The 22,888-nt window shown below is 31.5% G+C and overlaps 1 protein-coding gene across 1 annotated transcript; it reads left to right on the top strand.

The window, feature by feature from the left end:
• Positions 1-588: 588 nt before the first annotated feature.
• LOC111625225 lies at positions 589-21,262 on the top strand. The gene is made up of 5 exons (XM_023368310.1): positions 589-726; positions 2,572-2,675; positions 14,229-14,414; positions 20,929-21,039; positions 21,106-21,262. The coding sequence occupies exons 2-5, from the start codon at positions 2,580-2,582 to the stop codon at positions 21,211-21,213; spliced, it is 501 nt and encodes a 166-aa protein (XP_023224078.1). The 5' UTR covers positions 589-726; positions 2,572-2,579; the 3' UTR covers positions 21,214-21,262.
• Positions 21,263-22,888: the final 1,626 nt, after the last annotated feature.

Genomic DNA, 22,888 nt, shown 5'->3' with positions numbered 1-22,888 from the left:
TGCGTCATTTTTTTTGTCAAAGAGTGTATGGTTATTGAGTTCAATAAATCATCTTGAAAAAAATGATGTTTGCAAAAGGCAATAAAAATAAATAAATATTATTCCTCAAACCTCGTCGATTTAAGTTTCTACACAAATTATCCCCGCATTTCCATTATACATTATCTTTATTATCTAAATTGCTGGTAAATATCTCTCTTACACGTAATTCTATTGTACAAAAAATTCCAAGTCATCACTACGAAGGTCATTCAGTTCTGGAAATCTGCCATTTTCTCTACCTTTGTTTCAAAACAAACGCGATTTAAAACATTTAACCTTAATGCAGTTTTATTATTTTGACTCGAATTAAACATATAAACATTTCAATTAAATTACTCGAAAAAATAAATAAATAAAACAACAAAACTAAAACTAGCTCAAGCAAAACTCGAAGAACCACGGTGTATATTTACGAACGCACCTGTGAAACTCCGAGTTTCTTTTTATAGAGCTCAGTAAATATGAACGCAAACCAATTTTGTTGCATTGTTTTTTTTGTTTGTTTTTTCTCTTGCTACTGTATAATTGTTGATCTCAACAACCGGATACTTTCTTCTTTCTGGATTAGGAAGAGCATGCCAGAGATTTAAATAGAACAAGAGAATGATGTACATACGAATCAGTGGATAAGGAGGGGAGTGGCCACGGCTGAGTCGTGTCTGTGAGTCGTCCGGATTGAGTTTTGTGAGTATATTCCTATATTTGTGATTATAAATCGATTTAAAATGCCATATGGCACCCACGTCACATAACTTATAATTACGCATCTAACTGCGAGAATACTAACTAAAGATAGCATATTACTAATGTTAAGTTTGAGCCGCTGTGTTCTGTTTTAGAACGCTCCTAACATTTATGATATAAATTTATAAAATTTTAATATATAATAATTATTATTTTTANATATCACCTGTATAATTAGAAATATTAAATTAATATGGTAATTACGCTTCGTGAGAATTACATTGCGCTTTCATTTATTTTCAAATGGTCCTCGAAATTGTTACAAAAAAATGTAATTATTACAATTTAATACTGAATTTACGAAAATTAAAATAAAACTTGTATTTAATTGTAAATATATTATAAATTCAAATATTTGAATTAACCAATCGAAGAGCTCCTTTTGAAATTTTGTATATTAACATATTATATTTATTTGTACATTATTATTAATAATAAGACGTGAGGTCTGATTAATTATTTTATTTATTATCACTTTATATTAGACAAAAATAATGAATAGAACAGAAATAGATTGTTAATTCTAATTAATGTAAATGTTTTATTACAACAATGATCACCCAGAAACAAAAATAATTATCCAAAAAATTGAAATTTCAATAGAATGATAATTATTGCGTAATTTTAAGAAAATTGTGATATAAATGCATTAATTATGCAAGAAGCGTTACATCATTATCAGAAAACGAATTTTTATCATAACGAATACATCGAAAATGAAAAGAAAATCATCCGAAAATAAGAGAAATTAAGCATTTTATATGTTAAAATAAATTATTTTAAGTCTCCGGATTCGTATTTATGGCAACATAATACAAAATTTAAATTTGTTTTTATCTAAATGACGTTACCGCTTTCAACGGGAAGTAAAAAGTTTTTCAAGGACCAACTTGCGGAAGAATGGATGTTGTTCACTTTGCCAAAATGGATGCTTTCCAATTTAGTTTTCCTTATTTATAATTCGTTAACATCGATTTAGAATTTTATAACTTATTTCGAAACTTGTTTTAGAGCGTTGACGCTCCTTTCTATAATAGCACCTAATCGAATCGTTAATATTAATCATTTTATTATCTAATATAAGTAATATTAAACGTGTAATTCTGTTGATAAATATTGCTCAACACTTCGAGTTCTACTTTAACGTTGTATAACATGCATTTAAGTTATCTTATTCGTTAATAAAGCGCATGGTTAAATATTACATTTGACGTCATTTATGAGTTTTTTTAATGAGTAGTCATATGGCCCGGTGAAAAAGCCTAATGATCACTTAAAACGTGATCTCTAAATAGGCCTAATGACCACCAGAGGCAGCAGACTCAGGCCTTACATTAACAGATATCTCAAAAACGTGTTACAAATCAATCATTCCACGAAATTTCTTCTGTACTTAAAAGCTTTTTCAGATTTTATTATTTAAAAAGTACTAAAATTCATAAAAAAAAGTGTATTAGTATAATGGTGCTTTAAAAAAGGTAAGTGACCTGACCATTTTCGACTTCTGAATGTCCCAGTAATCATTAGGATTCTAGAGGGCTTAGTAATATTGCAGTTCGCCTATGTGGTCTTATACAATATTTTTAACCATATTATTGAATGAAGTATCGAGATTTACTAAATAATTTTAAAATTTCCCTAACAATGTTTGAATTAATTAGCTCTCTGACTTGTAAGTACCGTACTTTTGGAATCTCTCTTAATGAAATTTAAAACGTGCATTATTACATTTATTTATTTAATTGAATTTATATTGTTAATTGAGATATAAACTAATCATTAAAGGAATCGAGATGCGAAATCGTCAAGATTCTAAACTGGCTCAAATGGGTATCATAGACAGATATTTTCCAGGATCACCTCCGGGAATCGTCAGGTGTTTCCAGATGGTATGTATCTTATTTTATAGTTATTAATTTTAAAAAATTAGTACAAAACACTTACATTTACACAACCGAAATAATAATACAAATTACACACGTAAATTTTTTTACTACAATAATCTTATTTTCTCCATTTTGTGATGAATTGATATGAAGGATCATATATACTCGTATTTTGAAAATTTAATAACTTCTGTTCTATACAAGATAAATGTAATTTGCAAAACGCTTCGGGAAGGCAATTTATTGGAATTTTAATACATTTAATCTCGGATTGTTATGTTTTAAAAAATCTTAAATAATTTTGGATACAAAGCAATGGAGAAGCCAATAGGCAGGATGAAACGTTAAATAACGTGTATCGTCAGTTAAAACATTCTTGTAATATTATAACTTACAAGAATATGTTTTGATGTCCCCCAATAAAATATTTGGAACATTTGGACATTATTATGAAACTTTTATCATTTTTATGCAATGAAATCTGGTACGAATATTGAAAACATGGGTAAAAATTTTTATAACGTCTCAGTGGATTGAGTATGAAATTAAACAAACACAAATAATAACAATAAATAAGTAATAATAATTAATAGTGACGTATCCAGGATTTTGAAAATATGGGTGCTTCTCGAGGACTAAGGCATTGCCCTCTATCGTTTTTCAGAAAACGTAATTCAATTATCTTAGAAAATCTTACTTAAATAATTGCTTTGTTTGATACAAAGCAATTATCAAGATGGTGCTGATGCATCATAAGCACCCCATTAGATTAAAATAAATACAGGAAGAAAAACTAAGATTTGTTTTTTTACCTATTATAGTTAAACTTAACGAAAACTCAAATCAGGTTTAAAATATTACTAAATGTTCAGTAACTGAAATATTGATGTCCAAAACTAAATAATAATTTAAATTAAAAAATAAATAAATTAGCACTATAAAACACTATAAAATAATACACAAACGAACTATAAAGCACTAAAATAATTCACAAATGTCGTATCACTTCGTTGAAAACATTGTCATTTGAACATTGCTACATACTCCAGCTATAGAATGTAAACGATTTCATTTACTGAATGCTCGTTGTGTCAGTTTATCTGTTGTGTACACGTATGAAATCCGCATGCGAGACATGAGGCTAATCTTCGATAGCCTCACGTTTCACAGATATGCCATCTATTAGTCGAAAAAGTATTTAAACCACAGTTTGCGATTTTTTTCAATTTCTTGTGAAAGTCCTGCATTTGGGTAGGGTAAGTTCCTCAAAAGCCTGTTCAGCGTTTTAGTGCTGATACGAAGCATGATACGATTTTGAAGATCCTCGAACAGGTTACAATTTCAAGAATTTTGTACACTGATGCTTCGAGAATTTCTAGTTTCAAAAAACTTTCGTAAAAACTTGTAGAAAAAAGTCTTTGTCTATAAATGCCACTATGTTCTTAGTTACGTTCGGTTTTTTAGTTAGTGGTTTATTATTAACGGAACCTACTTTCTTAAAAGTTTTTATTTTGTAATTGAATTATTGTGTACTCTCTTTTTATTGTAATGAATTGTAAATAACTCAATCAACCAGCATATATAATTCACTTTCTCCTCTATTGAAGCAGTGCTAATAGAGGAGAAAAACCCTATAAGGAGACTATAAATATCTAAAAAGCTAGACAAATTATAAAAAACAAACAAATCCCTCTATATAAAATCTAAAACTGGAATAAATTACTTATCTGAAACATTTTACAGATTATTTTTATCTCCTGTACAACAGGAATTATTAACATTTCACACTGCACAAGAAGTTTATAATGATCCTGAGCGTGTACATTCGATTGATTTACATATGAAACTAAGTATCAAATTTTATAAAATAATATTTGTTTTATCTATTAAATCATTCAAAACAGCTGATAAGTTGAAAGCAAAGAAAATAATACATAAAATACAAACTTAAGCTCGTGATCACGAATGATAGTTCGAAATTTTCATCGTTTGTATATACTGTAATTTACAATTTTGTTTAAAATTTAAATTCAGAGCCACAACTACATTTTAAGACTCTAAAGTTTCATTTCAAGGATATTTTCAAATTTTCAATTGAAAATAGAGAATTCTGTACGGAATTGCTCCTCTATAATTTAAACTTCTTTAAACACTTGTGTGTATTTGTTAATATTTGCACATGGTGCAATTAAAATTTCTGCTATAGAAGAATTTTTTCGATTTGTTATGTACAAATGGCCAACGTTGCGTGTTGTAAATTTTTATGTTAATATCTTTGTTATACATTATTTAGCTTGTTAAAAGTTTATGTCCCATTTGCTGTTGGTACTGTTATTCTTTGAGATTAAATGTTTATCTGTCAACTGATTTGTATATTTCATTTCAGTCCACTTACAAATTGGAATTTTTGCAAGTGGACTGAAATGAAACAGTGAAACATGAATAAAATGAAAACCTGCTAAACTGAATTTTTGTAAACCAGACTATTTTGTATGTTAAATCTTACTATAAGCCGAAAATCTATCCAACGCGGAAACGGAAAAGGATTTTTGGATACGAAGAACGTAACTTGGACTTGGACATGAGCACTTGTCCTTTTAACAATCCTATCGTGGGTTCGACCAAGTCCACGATGGGGCAGACGAATAACGAAAGACGGAACCATCTCGGTGAAATTCCTGGGAATTTTTCTTTTTCCACCCGTCCAAATTCGTTCCCAGGTCCTCGGAGCGGTAGTCGAACATCTTAACCGCTCGGTCATCAGTCATCAAAATTGAATATTTTAAACAATCGAAAACTTTCAAAAAGAGAATGAGTTTTAGAGAATTCAGTTCTCCAGAACAAGGAACGAGTGTAATTTCTGAAGACAATGAAAACAACAAAACAAAGTGCTGCCAACTTGACTTGTATGAATAAGTCAGTAACTAACCAGCATCGAGTATTCGAGAACAAGTTGATTAGCATTGTTAATAATTATGGTAATAACTAATGTATCAAAATTCCATTAGAAATCACATCTAGAGTAACTTACTTGTTAGTCTGTATTACTGTAATGCAATTGGAATTAGATGAAGGCACTGGTTTTTGACAGTCGAATTGTCTTTGACAGTCGAATTTTGCTCGCTGTTGTGGGAGCCACGAAGAATAATGTTTCCGAGAATTCGAATACCTAGCACGAGTTATCGGGAACAACGAAACCATTTTGCAATCGAACAGTTCTCACGTCTTGCATTCGAATGTGTCCACCTTCGATTGTAATCACTTTGAATCAATTTGGATTAAGCCTAGTAATAAAAACTTTTACGCATATGAAATTAGTTTTGTTATTAAAAAATGAACTGTGTGGCATTTATCTGTTGTAGTTTAAGGATTAAAAAAATACTAAAACTTGTTCAAAACGGAAAAAATTTGGTACTGTCAATTCTGATTTACGCAGTTTTACTGTAAAATAATCTTTCTGCAAAAAATTAATATAGGCCTATCTGTCTTTTGAATACGCTTGTAGAAATTTAGTAGATTTCCCTTTTTAAACTTGCAGAAAGCTTAAAATTATACTTAAATTCCAAAAGTAAATTTGAATTGGCATCTTTATAGAAAGCATCCAAATGATTTGCAATGATTTCCGACATGCCCTACCTTTATCTTCTTGTGAAAAATTGTTGAATATCACTTGCATCATAAACCTAGTTGGAACTATTCATATTGTATTTGTTAAAAGTTTCTTGGCACCTCTGGAGCTAAGAATGTTATTGTTTGGTAGCCAGTCATTAAACAGTTCTAACTTTATCTGTAAGGCTAACATCCTGTTGACAGCACATAAATCAATTGGCTTCTATCTACCTAATAATTTCTCACTTAATTTATTAAGATATGCAATAAGACGTTTCAAAAATGTTGTCACAAATATATTCAAGACTATTAAATCTAATTACAGTGGAACCTCGGTATACGTCTGCTTTAGAATACGTCCAATTCGGAATACGTCCTGTTTGGACGAAAGAAATTTTGCTCGGTATACGACTTTTATTCGGTATACGACATAATTCAATTATACGCGCCATCTATGAACAAGTAGCACTATCGGTGTACTACACTAGACTAGACGTTCGCGGTGCTACGGTTTATAACCTTGTTAAATTTTTTCTGATTTTTAATTTGTAAGTAACATTTTATTATTTTTATTAATCATGAATTGCAAAAGGGCAACAGAAAAATAAAAAAAATGACTAGAATCACAACGGAACTGAAAAAAAGAGATTGTTGAAAAACATGAAGGTGGCACGCGTGTTCGAGATTTAACGAGATTTAACTGTTGCATTCCGTATTTCGAGAACGACGAGAACGACGAGTATTTCGAAATACGTCAATCGTGAAAAATGTCAATCGTGAAAAATAGACATTATTAAATTTGCTAACGTTGCGAAAGGGGTTAAATCAATTTCTAAACAGAGATCGAGATCATGTCGAGAAATTGCTTTTGCTTTGGATAACTGAAAAACAGTGTGCCGGCGACAGCGTATCGGAAGAAATTATTTGCGAGAAAGTTAAAAGGATACATGCTGATCTCATGACAAATCAAGCAGAAACTAGCGAGGAAAGCGAAGTGTTTAAAGCCAGCCATTTTTTTTTACATGAGAACGGATTAATCATTTTTACATTACTTCTAATGGAAAAGATTGGTTTGGTATACGTCCTATTCGGTATAAGTCCAAACACCAGGAACGGATTAAGGTCGTATACCGAGGTTCCACTGTATATGTTGTCCATTTTTCTAGAAGAACAATCTTTATTTCCTTAAATGATGACACAAAATGCTATAAAACTTTTTCTACTAAGCGAACGGCTTCCTAATAACGTGTAACATCGTTATATTCAACGATTACATTGGCAGAAAATGTTTCAATCTCTGTTCCAAAGATTGACAGTCATCATGATAATGTCTGCTTGCGCGTTGTTTTTTTTTAATTAAAAAAACTCTTTCCGACCTATGGATATTAAGAGGGTCTTTTTTTTTAATAAGCCCATCATTGTTATGGCCAGGCCCATAATGGAGCGGCCGGTCGGTGAGAACAGGACCATCCCCGAAAAATTCCTGGTGTTTTTCTATCCGTTCGGATTCGATCCCAGATTTTCAGAGCGGTATACTTCCACCTTAAGCCATGTGGCAGCGGGCACACGGCTGCCAATCTTAACCAGCGTCACTCGCGGGTTGCTAACATGTTGATTGGGTTTTTGGCTCGAATTTTTTTCAAATCATATTTTAAACTGTCCATATTTCAGAGAACTCCACTTAAAGCTAACTGCTTAATAACACCATCTGTAACTTACATGAAAACAGAAATTTCGCCTATCAAATGTTTTAGGTGAATTATGCAATGATTCTTTAACTAATTGTTTACAGCTTTTTTTTACCCCTGGACCACTTTTCCTCTTAATTTTTTGTGGACCCCCATTGCACAGAAAAAAACCTTATATTTTTATCTAATAAAAAAAGAAAGGTAAACGTTCAGAAATGTCACTGTCAAATGACATGACACTGATGGTATAAGATTCTCCTAACAAACCCCGCCTTTATAATCTCTTTGTCAATGAGATATATATGTCGTATACGTATTCAATATTTTAAATAACCCTTATGCAAGAAATGAGTAATAAAGAAATTAACAATACATATACCGTAGAAATTTAATTCTCAGTAAAACAATTGTTCTGAATTAGAATTAACCTATAGACCACTAAAATATCACCGTAAACCCTCAATTCCGTATTTTTTTCTGTGGACCCCAAGTAATGTTATGTGGACCTCGGTTGAGAACCACCGGTTTAGATGGAAGTGCTGTGATCATCGAAAGAATTCCATCGGTAGCAATTTCCACAAATCTATTCAAATCCATGGTATATTTTTCAAAACTTTAGGTAAGATTTTTAAGTGTTCACTTCAACATTGAAAAACCTTAATTTTATAAACAGCAATTTTGTTTTCGTGGTATGAAATAAAGAAATAGAGCAGGGAGACGATCTAGAACACATTCATTCTATCTAGCAGCAAAGAACAAAATCTGAATAGTGAAAATTATGTTAATTTCTTTGTTATACTCGATCTTTTTTATTGTGTAAGTAAGCAAAGAAAAATTAAAGTTTGGGTTTTGTTTCATTTGATGGGATACGGCTATCAACACATGGGTAAGGAAGGGTGCCTTCTGAAAGGACTTACTATAAGTAGTAGAAACTGGCCCTTATTTAGGTGTTAAAAACTCATAATGAAGAAATCTTGGAAAAACTCATGAGGCCAGTCCGTTAGTAAGGTTCGAACCTATAAACCAGCAATCAGCAGTTTTATCCACTCGGCCACTAGTAGACAATTTAATATTTACAATCAAATTTATAAAATACGTGTATGTTCTGTATTTTTGATAATTAATCTGAATATTTTAAAATTTCTTTAGTTTTGGGAAATAGATCTGTTTGATAATTAAGTTATTTTTGTTATATTGTTATCAACTACAAATTAATATAATGAATTTTGTCATTTTTAATAAGATGACAATTATTTTCGCAGAATTTTTTAAATTCAAGATTGCAAAGAGGCACTTTAAAAGAGTTAATATGTTTTATAAAAATTTATTTTGATTTTAAAAGATGTTTGCTCTTACTTTATTGTTTCACGTTAATTAACCCCTTAAGCCCATTTGCTTTACTTTGGTTAAATAGAATTGTTCTAAGATGCATTATTTAACTTCTTCAGTGGCGTAGCGTAGTGGGGGCGGCACTTTTTAGGGTGCGGCAAAATTTCACAATAAATAATAATAACATCTTGTAAAAATTTGAACCATTCTAATCTATATTTGCATCGCGCCTACGATAGTGCTATCGTCTGGACAGTCCGGGAATCGGCTCACCATCCGAGTGAACTAGTAATTCCATCCGAGCATATCCTGCGCAACCTGTTGACCTTTTTTTTTTTGCTTGTACGATTCATTCGTATTCATATACACCACCAATATCCAATAGAGCTATTTTAAACAGGTCGCTGCACTAGCACGGAATTTTTCATTGCTTGTTCTGTGACGAAACTGAATTTTAGTCTTTTAAATTGAGATACAGTAGTGCCTCGTATAACGTACGCCTCGAATAACGGACGTTGCGAACAACTGACTTTCTATTTGGCCGTTACGTGACTCGAGCAACGGACTGGCTGCGAACAACGGACTTTCCGTTGTTCGCAGCCAGTCCGTTGCTCGAAAATGATTCGTCCCCAATTAGAACAGTTCCGCATTAATCGAGCCCGGTACCACTGCAACCGTCATTGACTGTGCTTACGGGCCGTGAGCGTAGATTTCGGTTGTGTAGTCATCTAGGAATAATTCTCGTGGTCACTTTGGTCACATGTTGGGCGGTCGGTATGTATGTATGTCGGTATATTATGCTGCTGTTACAACTGCTTGAACAATCGATCTGTCTTCCCGTTCTGTAGTCACTCTAGGCCTTTCATTGCCTTCTGTTCTCTAGACTTTGCCATTCAAAACCGCTCCATCTAATTGCCGCATCACTCCGATCCAAATTCTGGGCGATATGTCGATTTGTCCATCCACCCACTTTTAGTTCGATGACACGTCCTCTCAAACTCCATCATATGGTTGTAGTGGGCACGAATTCAATGGCGAGGCATTATTCACGATCAACGATAATCTGCACAATCAGACTTCACAGGAAGTTCGATCTCTCTAAGAAAGAATCACTCTTTATATAAACATCATGATGGGCACTTCAATGCACTATGGCTCGAACCATTGATTGATTGGGTGTTAATTTTTATCATTTGCATATTCAGTCGTAAAGTATATTTAATCATTAACAATACATAGTTGATTAACAGACATACATTTTCTATGTAGTTTTCTGTTTTATTTTTGAACATTCTGCTCTGTTGCACTTAGAAGACCTTTTAATCCTACCATTTTAAAATACAAATATTTGATGTTTATTATTATTATTTTTATTATCTTTTATTAGTTCGTATTCCTTATTTGTGATTTAATTTGTACATAAAAATAAATGTTTTTTCTTCCTATTTTCTCGCTGTATATTTTTTCCCATAATTATATGTAATAGATTTATATAATTATACATGTTGAGATTTAGAAGCATACATATTTCTCAACTATTTTGTAGTTGAGAAATATATAGGCGTACATATTTTGTAAATATGTAGGTATATTTTTTCCCATAATTATATGTAATAGATTTATATAATTATACATGTTGATATTTAGAAGCATACATATTTCTCAACTATTTTGTAGTTGAGAAATATATAGGCGTACATATTTTGTAAATATGTAGGTCTATAGGCTACACTAGGTACTTTAACTTATATGCGTATATATAGTCTATATATAAATACAGACACACATAATAAATACATATATATGTATTTCCATGTAGAAGAAATCGTTAATTTTTTAAAATTTAACGATTTCAATTGGGATTTCCTTCACAATTCGACAACTGTCACAATCTCGTTAGTGAAACTAGTGGTGCCAAAACGTCGTTTGAAGATTTTATCAATGCCGGTAATGGCATAGCTTCTGTGGACACTTATCGGAAAATAACATCTCTGTTTAAGTGAAAAACCAAACTTGAGACACATATAATGATGACGAGGAAAAAATCTCGTTAACGATAAGCCTCCTCCTCCTTACATGTAAGGAAACAAGAAAAATATTTTACTTCAGCTTTAAACGAGCTTTCTGGAGACACGTAACACATAAATCTGGATGTTTTTATGGCGATCGAGCACATCGAAGGTATCGTTAAGCATGAAGCAATGGACAAGTCGACGTCAAACTCACATAAAAGATATTTTGCATTAAAAGGGCCCTGTTGGTGCGGGGCTTGGAGTCCCGCACTATTAAATCAAATAAACAGTAAAACCTGTGTAAATCGGACGCACGGTAGGAATATTTTCCCGGTTTGGCAGGTTTCCATTTTAAACAGGTTTTTTTTTTAAAAAAAACATAGAAAATCGAACAGTTCTGAAGTATTTTTCTCATTTAGGCGAGTTTCTTTTTTATTCAGGTTCCGTTTTGGACAGGTTTCGCTGTATTTTAGAATAGTCATCGAAACAGGAAGATAATCATTATAAAAATAGTATTCCTATTGTTACTCTAATGATTATACTCCAATAAAGAAATTAATCACAAATTCGATCAAAGTATAAAGGTTGTAACGTCTTTATATTACAAATACAGTAAAACCTGCTAATGTGACCACCTGAGTAAGGTGACTACTTTGGGTTGGTCCCTTTAGTAGTCATATTAGCAGGTTTCACTGTATATATTATAATATAATACATACAATTTAATATTATATTAAATGTATACAATACCAGAAAAGAAAAACCTGCCAAACCGGAAAACATATTCGGTACCGTGCGGTTCCGGTTTATACAGGTTTTACTATATATATACTGGAAATACTCTGTATATATAGTAAATGCATTTTGTATATTTTGTGTATGCATTTGTTTATTTTAGTTGCTCTTAATGAATATTCTTTTCCTCGAAAAGTAAAAGCCTTGTTGAATAGGAAGAGGCAACCAAAAGTAAAGATAATACAGTAAAACCTGCGAAAGCCGGAACCCGAGTAAAGCGAGAACCTTTTAGAGGTGGAAAGTTCAAATATTTATTGCATTATATTCATATTCATTGCATTGACTTGACAAATGTTCTCTGAAAACCGGCATCTGTGAGACGAGGACGGAATGAAGGAAATGGTGTTATATTTTTCACTCCGAGAATGGGAATGTATAGACGCAAAAGCCAAAAACTCGTGTGTTCTGTATTTTTTCATTACAATAAAATGAAATTAACTGAATTTAGTTTTTGTGCCATTGACGAAGGGAGGAGAAGTCACACTTGGATACTAACCACACCCACGCTCTGTCTAAGGTGCACGCGTGGTGTTCGTTTATCATTGAAAGTTTATTTCCTAAAATTGTTCTAAAGACCTGAGTGGGTGGAGGTTAATCTTCCAAAATTAAGATGTGTTTATGTCATTATACTTCTGTTTTTTTGTCCGAAGTCCATTGCATTAAGAATTGTTCTGGTTGACGTTAGATTGTTTTTATTAAAAATTGAACATCGCCCATTTATTTAAATGTAAAATCTTTAAAATACATGCAGATAATTTCACCCAACCTCATAACAGAGTAAAAAAATATTTTCAGGTCATTTGTGTAGGCAACAAAAAGCAGGCCCTACGAGAGGGGAGTATAGCGGGGCCCATGGACTTTAGGTTGTTCTTCAGAGGAAAAATCATTTAAAAATTGTCCATTTTCTTCTTATATTTTCCAAATAATAAAATAACTTTGGCCACGGGCTAACATTTATACTAGATTATTTTTCTACTTTGATATTGTTATGTTATTTGTATAAGCAAGGCCTCCAAAAGGGGGACCTAAAATGATCTTTGCACCGACAGCTCTCCGTTCATATATCCGATTTCTTTCTCGAAACTAATTTGTGTATTAGATATAACATTAAGAAAACAATTTTAAAAATCTAGATTTACCATACATACAATTTTCACGCCCATTTCCCAGAAGGGGTAGGCAGTTAGCAAGAAGGATCACACACACATACACACATCTACTCCTGAGATTCCTCCAGAATCTCCTGATATTCATACCTCTTTTTCTTCTTTCGCCTTCATCTCCCTCCTAGCACATTTTCTCACACTTATCCTGCTATTAATCTTTCGTTCCTTCAAATCACTTGATCCAACTAGGATCTCCCCCATTTCTTTATTCTTCCATTCTTCCCTCGATTTACCAATTAGGCCTATTTAAATTGGTTATCCTTTCTTAATTTAAGAGAATTTATTTTTTTCTCGGAGGCATGTATGCTATTTAAATTTTTAAATGAAAATTTATTAAATTGATTTAGATTAATTATATTAATTTAATTAATTAAGTATTAAATACAAGATTACATTTTATTTCCCTTAATTATTTTATCACGCACACAAATCACTTTCAGCTCTCCTCTTGTCAGCTTCAGTTCCTGGTTTTATTTTTTTTAAAAAGCTATTTAAATACTTAATTTATGAATCGCTGATTTGTTCCTTTGTTCTATTTTTAGTGCCATATCACTATACTCGATGAGTTTTGGATATTTTACTGCTGTAAATTCGACAGAAGTATAATTTATTTTAACATTTTAATTCGAGTTCACATAAAAAAGGGGGCTTTTAACACACGAATTTAACTCTACCCCCCGTGCAATTCCGACTTACACAAATTTTTACTGTATATGTATTTTCTCAAAATGAATTTTTGCCCCTTTTCTGCCTCCCCTTGTCTTCCAGCGCCCCCTTCAGACTTTTATCACCCGCAAGTGGGCTGTAGCGCCCTTTTTGAGTTCTACAGCTCCCTTGCGGATGGAATCACTGCCCTGTACCTATGAGTTTTTTTTTTATTTATATTTTTAATGAATTCTGTGAAATATATTCTATTATAAAGAATAAAAATAATGCTTTCTTTTTCTCTCTTTATAGCTGATAGCCCTGTGTGCTCTGATAGCAGTCCAGTCGAATGGATCCTGTTGGTATTCCTTCCATACCAGATTTCGTGTTGTTACTTCAGTTACAATCGCCGCCTTTCTTTTAGCTTTAATTATCTACACCTTATTTTTGTATCGAGTAAATAATTGGCTTAGCAAGTTTATGAATGTAACCCTAACGGTAAGTGCTGCCATCTGTAGTTAGTTTCGCTTAAAACTGCCTTCATTTTTAAGATGTGTTGGCGTGTCACTTCGAAGTAACTAGGCGGGAATTTTCTTGGTAGATCTCGTTTAATTTTGCTGTGTCCGTTGATTAACCATCCGATCTTACTGCTAGTCTGGATGAATTCGTAATGAGCAGTAAATAACGATCCTACTAGCGCTTGTTAGGGATGAACAGGGCCTTTGTTTTCTGTCTATAGCGCTTAATATTCTAGAGACAATACCGGATCCGGAAATCTTTAGAGAGGTGCAGAAAGGAAATATCCTATAGGCAAAAAAGGGTAATTGCCTGGAGGCCCCTAAATTCATATTTGAAAGGCCCGTGAAGCTATAATGCGTCACTGATAACTGAGGTTTTACTCGGCCAAAACCTTCAGAGGGGGTGCAGCTGCGCCCTGAGTATCCCCCAAATCCGCTCTGCTAGTAGGGCCGTCATTATTGTTTTTTTAAATTCCTTCTTATAATGTATAAAGAAAGTATAGAAAGGGGTATAAAAGTTTTAATTGTCTTACAAAAAAATTATATAAAATAATACAGTAATTCCTATTTTGGTATGTTTAATCAATTCTCGTTATGAAATTTTAGGGAGGAAATAGGATAAGATCACTGGGAGAAAATAAAATACAAAACCGGTCTGGTAATAGAACACATTACAGAAAAAAAAATGAAGTTTACATACAAGAAACGGGCATTGCACTCTCTTACATTTTCTCAGCTGTATGCGGGAAACATACATTAATTTAAAATGCAGCTAAGAAAAAACTACGGTGTGGTTCGCTTGAAAATAAATATTATAGTGATGAGGATGGTTGCGCTGTTTTGATTTATTGCCAAGAGAATATTTTACTAAACTAAGGATCAAATTCTTCACACGTTGCAATTTTCGATAGCTTCTCATGACCTACTTACAAATGCGGATTCTAAACTGATGATGTCATAACGACTACTTCAAATTTTGACGTCACCAGTCAAGCGAGATCTTTATGATGAAGGAATTTGAAGTAGTTCTGCCTTCTTTACTTACTAAATTTTATAATTTAATCCATTATGAACTAGAAATAATCATTAAATCTAGTTATTACGCATGAAAAATTCATGTGGAAAGAAAAATTCCATGCGTTAGATAATATTCAACATAAATTTTTATTGTAATTGTTATTAAATTTTGATTTTATATTTTAAATTTGAATTCAAAATGGGAATTTACTTTGCATCATTCCACCCCGAAATTTAATTAATTTTTAATGATAATTTTCTTATGTAAGCAGACCAGAATGTTAAATATAAGAATGCATATTGTCTATTTTTAAACACACTTTTTGTTTAGTTATTTGATAAAATCGATATTTATACCTTACAATAAATTTATCAGGGAATTTTGATGACTTCTCAAAACTTGCATCTGCTTGAATAGATCTTAAGGAGAGGATAAAAATTAATAAAATTTTTCTTCTATATATATATATATATATCTTGTTATTGACTAATAATTCTTTTTAAAACTTTAAGGAAAAATCTATATATAAAAGTCAAAATATGTATGTATCTGTGTATATACTCCCAATCCAACCTCACCAAATCTCCATCCCATCAAAAGCACGAGCAACGCCAGGCACACTCAGCTAGTTATACAAAGTACAGTAAAACCTGTTCAAAACGGAACCTGCCAAATCGGAAAAAAATACGGTAAAATCTGTGTATATTAATGAATATTTTTTCCGGTTTGGCAGGTTTTCGTTTTCGACAGGTTTTACTGTAGTACCGCACGAATCCGGTTTACACAGGTTATACTATATATTGTTCACTTTATTTCATTTCTCATAATTATTTTTAGCATAATAATTAATATTAAGGCAATATTCGATTTTGATATATTTAACACAAAATATTAAAACTAATGATATACAGTAAATGTAAAATATGAAAATTAAATATGACATTTTTAGATAAATTTCTACACAAATTCTAAACATATGTAATTTTATATTAATATTTAAAATTATTGAGGTTAAAAATCATTTTATTATCAATTTAAAGTGTAATAAAATATGTGAAAGAGTGAATTTCATTACACCATTTGTAACTTAATCATGTATGAAGGAATGAAGGATGTTTGTAAATATAAAAGAAACAAACCTATCTGTAAATTAAATAAATATATATATAATATAAATAATACATGCATACAGTAAAACCTGTCTAAGATGGAAACTTGCCAAACCGGAAAATTATTCGGTACCATGTGAGTCCGGTTTACACAGGTTTTATTGTTTTATTCTGTTTTATAATATTTTAAAAGTTTATATTATATAGTAAAACCTGTGTAAACCGGAATCATATTGTACCGAATGTTTCTTCGGTTTGACAGCTTTCCGTTTTGAACAGGTTTTAATGTATATAATTATTAGCAATGTGCTGAAGTGTGTGTGTAATACATAGAAAACATTTACATTTAAAACATTTTATAGGTTTCGTTCACTAGAACTGGATAACAACATTAAATTTAGTGCAAAGTTTGGGCACGGTGAATATATACATTTACCTTAGTTCTACTAAATATAGCTTTACAATAGTAAATAAACATTACAACAGAACTCTTACGTCACGTATAAAATTTTAAAGGAATTGTTTAAAAAATTCAATTGATTAGGCATATATATTTTAGAGAATATACAGTCAAACCTGTTAACCACGGCCATTGACGGGAACATAAAAAATGGCCATTGTTTGGAGATTATTTTGTATACATTTTTGTTCAAAACAAATTCCTGAAAAGAAATTGCCTCTGTTTAGAGGTGCTTCGTAATTTAGTCTCGTGTAAATAATAACAGAATAACCCCTTTCTCCTCTCCTAGGTTCATTGTAGAATATATTTTTCCAAGTGGATTAGAAAAATATATGTTAGAATAAACGTAGAGCAGTGGTTCTCGATATTTTTTCACTCATTTATCACCAAGCCTTCTGTGTATAGACTTGCAGTATTAACGGATACCCTGGTTGGTACGTGTACCGCTGACGGAGAGGAAAGTAATTAAATAATTAATAAAACATTATCTAATTATCTGCAATTTAATATTTTTTAATGGGAAGCATNTTATTAAATTAATTTGATTTAAAGATATGCAGATTCTTCTTATATAAATATTAATAATCAAGGTATTAATCTTAAATTTAATTAATGAATTTATAGATGTCAAGAAGAACAGATCAAACTGCAACATAACTTAAATTCCAATTCCTGCCAGTTAGACGGACACAGTACAGCAGCGTCCTGTACAGTGTGGATGATGCTATTTCCTGTAGTTCCACATCACAGGAAATAGCATCATCAGACACTTTTATGCAAGTTTAAATCCATGCCCAGAAGTTGAAGAAGAAATATACATGCTTTGAACAACAAAATCAGAATTTTATGAGTACTAGTTGCAATTTTTTCATAGTTATACAAATTCATGTTATAGGAGAGTGTGTTATATGGGAGTTAATATGTAAATCATCAAATATGCTGTCTAGATCTCTCAGTTGACCTTTTCTTCCAGATATTTCTAAGTTAATTAAGTAAATTTAACATAAGTTATTAGTACTACTATTTATACAACATAACAGCATTCTCAACATTAAGACCAATTTTAATTTAATATATTAAATAGGTAAACCTAAGCTAGGATACCATTAGACTGAATTTATGGGATAAGGCAACGTAACAAGAGGGCGATTTACCAAGGAGGAGTGCCTCCCGCAAGGAATTTCTATAGGAAATTGGTCCCTATTTACGTGTTAAACACCTGAAGAAACCCGGAAAACTCTACGTGCCCAGCCTGTTGGTGAGGCGCGCGAACACACGATTCAGTGGTTTCATCCATTCGGTCACTACTGAGCACTTATAATGTATTAGAATACTAAACTGATTAACACTAGCAATAACATAGCTTCAAGGATGTAGTGTTAATATTAGTTTTCTGAAGAAAATGAATACTTTAAATGGTATCACTCTCATCTATTTATTTGTTTATCATCTTTGTTTTGTAGAACACTTTTCTTGTGATAACGAAGCACTTCATTGATTCTCTAACTTCTTGTTTCGAAGAATAACAAAACAGTCCTGAGATCAATCAATTTTAAGCAGTATACAATTATCTATAAGCTAAAACTAGCAGAATATTAAGTATTTTTATCATTTCCAAACTCGTATTTATAGAATTATAAATTTCTCATCTTATCATCAATCATCAAAACTAATTTGCATGGCACCCGTTATTCCTCGATCTCCATTGTAATGCATATAGCTGGTGTCAACTACACTTCACACGACACAGAATCTACGTTCGATTATCGACTTTTATACACGAATCTACACAAAAATATAGCGTAATTATAATGTTTTTACTAATAAATAACATAAATTTATGTATTTTGTTTCGTCCTCCAGAGAGTAACCTACATAGCGAACGTCACAAGATAATTTAATCACGTTTTTTTACTTGCGTAACTTTAGACTTACAAAATTTTTTAAGACATTATTTATCATTTTGAAAGCTGCAGATTTAGATTTTGATAACGTAAATAGACTAATCGTAACGGTTACGATTTTGACGCTTTCATCTTCTTTTAAATTTACTTAATTAAAATTACTTTATTTCTCGTTAAATAATTAGTGCAAATCAAAAATTTTTGCTTAAGATTCGCATCGAAGTTACGTAAAAAAGTAACACGTTATTCTTATTTCGTTTGTTGCATGTCATTAAACACATGTTGATAAAGTCTGTAACCAGATTAATGCTAGAGCATATACAGTAATTCTATGGACGAATACTTTACATTAATATTATTAAAGAATTTTATGGAAAAGAGCAGACATTAATCTCAAAATGAAAGCTCTTATTATAATAGTTTTAGAGGGAATTTCATTCAGAATTTAGAATCGACATTTTAAAATAGACATTAAAACAGACTGTTACTACAGACATAAAGTTACCTGTAGTAACAAAAGTTATACATTATTTTTGTATTAGTTACTCTGTTACGATGCGATTTTTGTATTAAACAGATAGTAACGAATGAATTTCTTCTAAAAAGTAGAACTAGATAACAGTTATATCTACCCTACTTTTTATTTTTCCGGCTGTTATATGACCTTTAACACAGGGAAAGTATGACAATTGGTTCAAAAAATGACCCCTCTAAGATTTTTTACATTTTTGGATTCGGAGGACGTTTAAATGTCGAGAAATACAAAAAAGACAGTTTTTTCTGTAATGTTTCTGTTTACGGATGTGTTAAGATTTTGTTCACCCTCTTTGAAGCTTAATAACCCCTTTGTCTTTTGTCGAAAATTCCTGAAATTTTGCAAGGTAGTTTGTGTATAAGGGGCATTCACTCTATTAAATTTTGGTGGTTTCAGGTCGAGGAGGTGGGGAGATAGAAGAGGATCTTGTGTCATATCTGCAGCGAAGTTGAACTTTTAATAAAGATTTTACTCGTTATTAGTACAGTATTTACAATTTTTATAAAGCTCATCTCCATCCTCAAAATTTTTTAACCATCCTTTATTGCCATTTTATAATAATTAATAATGTGAAAACTTTTAATAAAATGTCGTAACGGATGGCGCCACACGCAATTTTAGGTTTTTTTGCGGGAAAGTTACTCATTTCGTTGCTGGATTTTCTTATCATTCTTACAGATCCAATAAAATGAAATAACTTTAGTAATTATCATTTTCGATTGCTCAATTCTATAATTAGATACAACTTACTAAAAACGTCTACGCTCTTTTCTGATTAAATTAAGACTGGAAGTAAGAAGGTTTATTAATCGGCATGACTATCGAAGATTCTCTCTCATTTGAAAACAGATCCGGCAAATCATCCAAGAAAAATGCAAGAATTTATGAATAATTTTTAAAATTTTCTCCACCCCGAGGACACAAAGAGGGTTCTTTTTCCATGTCTAGTACCCATCAGTAGCCGAGTGAATAAAATCACTGAACACTAGTCTCTAGTTCGTGCTTCGCCGACAGGCTAACAACGTGGAGTTTTCTGGGTTTTCTTCAAGTGTCTAACACCAAAATAGGAGCCCGTTTCTCATAGAAAGTCCTCCTGAGAGTCATCTCTTGACAGATCGCCCACGTGTTTCTTTGCCACCGATCTACTCTCGTGTGCATCATTAGTTAAGCCAGATACACAATGGGGGGCAGTCGAATAGTGAAAGACGGGAGCCGATACACATATGGGTCAACCCACTTATAAAAATTTCTGAACCAATCGGATCTTTCCTAAAATTTCGAATCCGGATCCTTCCCAATTGATGGGCTGATGATGATTTTGCCTCCAATCAGTAGAAAGAACATGAAAAGTGATCAAAATCGAGCTTAATTTATTTTTTAATGGATAATATAAAATTATTTAATTCTTATAAATATATTTATGTTTATATTTATACGCATTGCTTATATTTTATTTATTTATTTGTAGTTATTAGTTGCCGATGCGATCATCGCTTTTCTGTTTTTTATGTCTTCTGTATTATGCTTCACTGCCGAATGCGAATTATCGAGGCCCAACGCTGCTGTGAAACTCACAGCCGTAAGTGTATATTTATATATATCCTAATTATATATGAATTATATTAAATTATAATTTTCTATACAGATATTCGGATTAATGGGAATTCTGGGATTTTCGGCCACGGTCTACATGGAGTATTGTTGGTATAAGAATTCCATAGCCACTTCCGAAGAGACCAATACCGAAACATAATTTTTTGTACGATAATGCCCCTTTCAAATATATAATAATAATATTAAAAAAGACATTCCTTTATGTGTTGATTCTATTTCTATATTCCGTACATCATTTTAGCCCCTATTCTTTGTTAATATATTATTTAGATCTCTAGATGACAGTGGGACAGTCTGCTGCTCCAGAAGTCCTGGGTTTGTATTCATGAATCGTCATTACTATCGTGCCTCGAGCCCCCCGACTCATAAGATTTATCTCTGGAATCATTTTCTATGGTCCCGTAGGAATACTTCAACTATTATTCCTATCTGATCGAACCCATGCTGGACATGTAAATAGGCTCTTTTAGTGCCTTCAAAGATGCATTATCTTAACGATAATAATAATAAAACGTGGTTGTATTAATGGATAAAATTGAGATAGACCAAATAACCATATTGTTTCTATCTTGAGAAAAATCTAATTTGATTATTCCTAGCACCATATTAATAGGAACAAACAAAACCTAAGTTTTGCAATTGTAAGCACACTAAATTCACAACTTACGTGTGTAGTTGTGAAACTTTATCTAGATAAGGAATGAAAAATATAAGAACTAAATTTAAAACAGAAGTATACCCTCGAATGATGAAGGATACTTTCCATGAAGAAGAGTGGAAAAAGTACAATTTTTATGAGTGAACAAATACGGCATACTTGAAATGCAACAATTAATATGCAAAAATTGTTAATAATTACAAATATTTAATTAGATTGATAAGTTTAATATAATTTCATTTAATAAAATTTAAATCATACTCAAAGAAACAGTCTAAAACTCCAGCAATATCATTTAATAAAAGCATATTTAATTATATTAAAAAATAATAATCTTTTTNTTATTATAAATAATTAATTAGATAAAGAGAATATTATTATTTTTAATATAATTAATTATGTTTTCATTAAACTTTTATTAAATATTTCTAGAGTTGTTTAGAGTATTAGTATACAAGAATAGCCGAACATCCAGGCGCTACTATACACCATTTTTTAAAATTAACACTAAAAATATGCTTTTCTCAGTAGTAAATATATTTATTCCTTAAATTAACATTATAGAACAATAAATTTCTTAAAACATTAAAACAAATAAAATATCTATTATATTACATTTTATAAGAAAATTTTAATTTATATCACTTTCATATTTTTTTTTCCCATCTAAAACACTACACTTTGGATGTCCATAGACTACATTTTGAGTCCCTCTTTATGTCCAGGGCACAAAATGAACTTTATTTTTATAATCCAGATAGAAATAATCTTTTATGTACAAGCCCGGATATGCGGAATGTCTGCAGAAACATTTGGTCCTGCTTCTCTAACCTTAGGAATTTACATACTTAAACATACGTACAAACAGTATGCTTCAACATACTATATGCTTCATACAGTATGTTTCATAAACATACAGTATGCTTCAAAAATGTTAACACTAATATAGAAGTAAGTTCTTATGCAGGATTTGTAGTGACAAGTTGTTTTCTGTGTCAGGAGCAAGAAGTCAGTTCTTGGTAGTAAGGCCGCAGTTCTTTTGAGAAGGAGTTCTCAAAAGAAATGAGGTCCTACTATCTCTAATACAATGGCTTCTCTATATAAATGTTAACATTTATATCTTAAAACGAAAAACAATTATCATGCATGCTAAGAG

The sequence above is a fragment of the Centruroides sculpturatus genome, unplaced genomic scaffold (genome assembly GCF_000671375.1).
Source record: "Centruroides sculpturatus isolate CEXI.00-Female unplaced genomic scaffold, Cexi_2.0 scaffold317, whole genome shotgun sequence".
Lineage (NCBI taxonomy): Eukaryota > Metazoa > Arthropoda > Arachnida > Scorpiones > Buthidae > Centruroides > Centruroides sculpturatus.
This window is presented reverse-complemented; position numbering and strand designations above follow the sequence as displayed.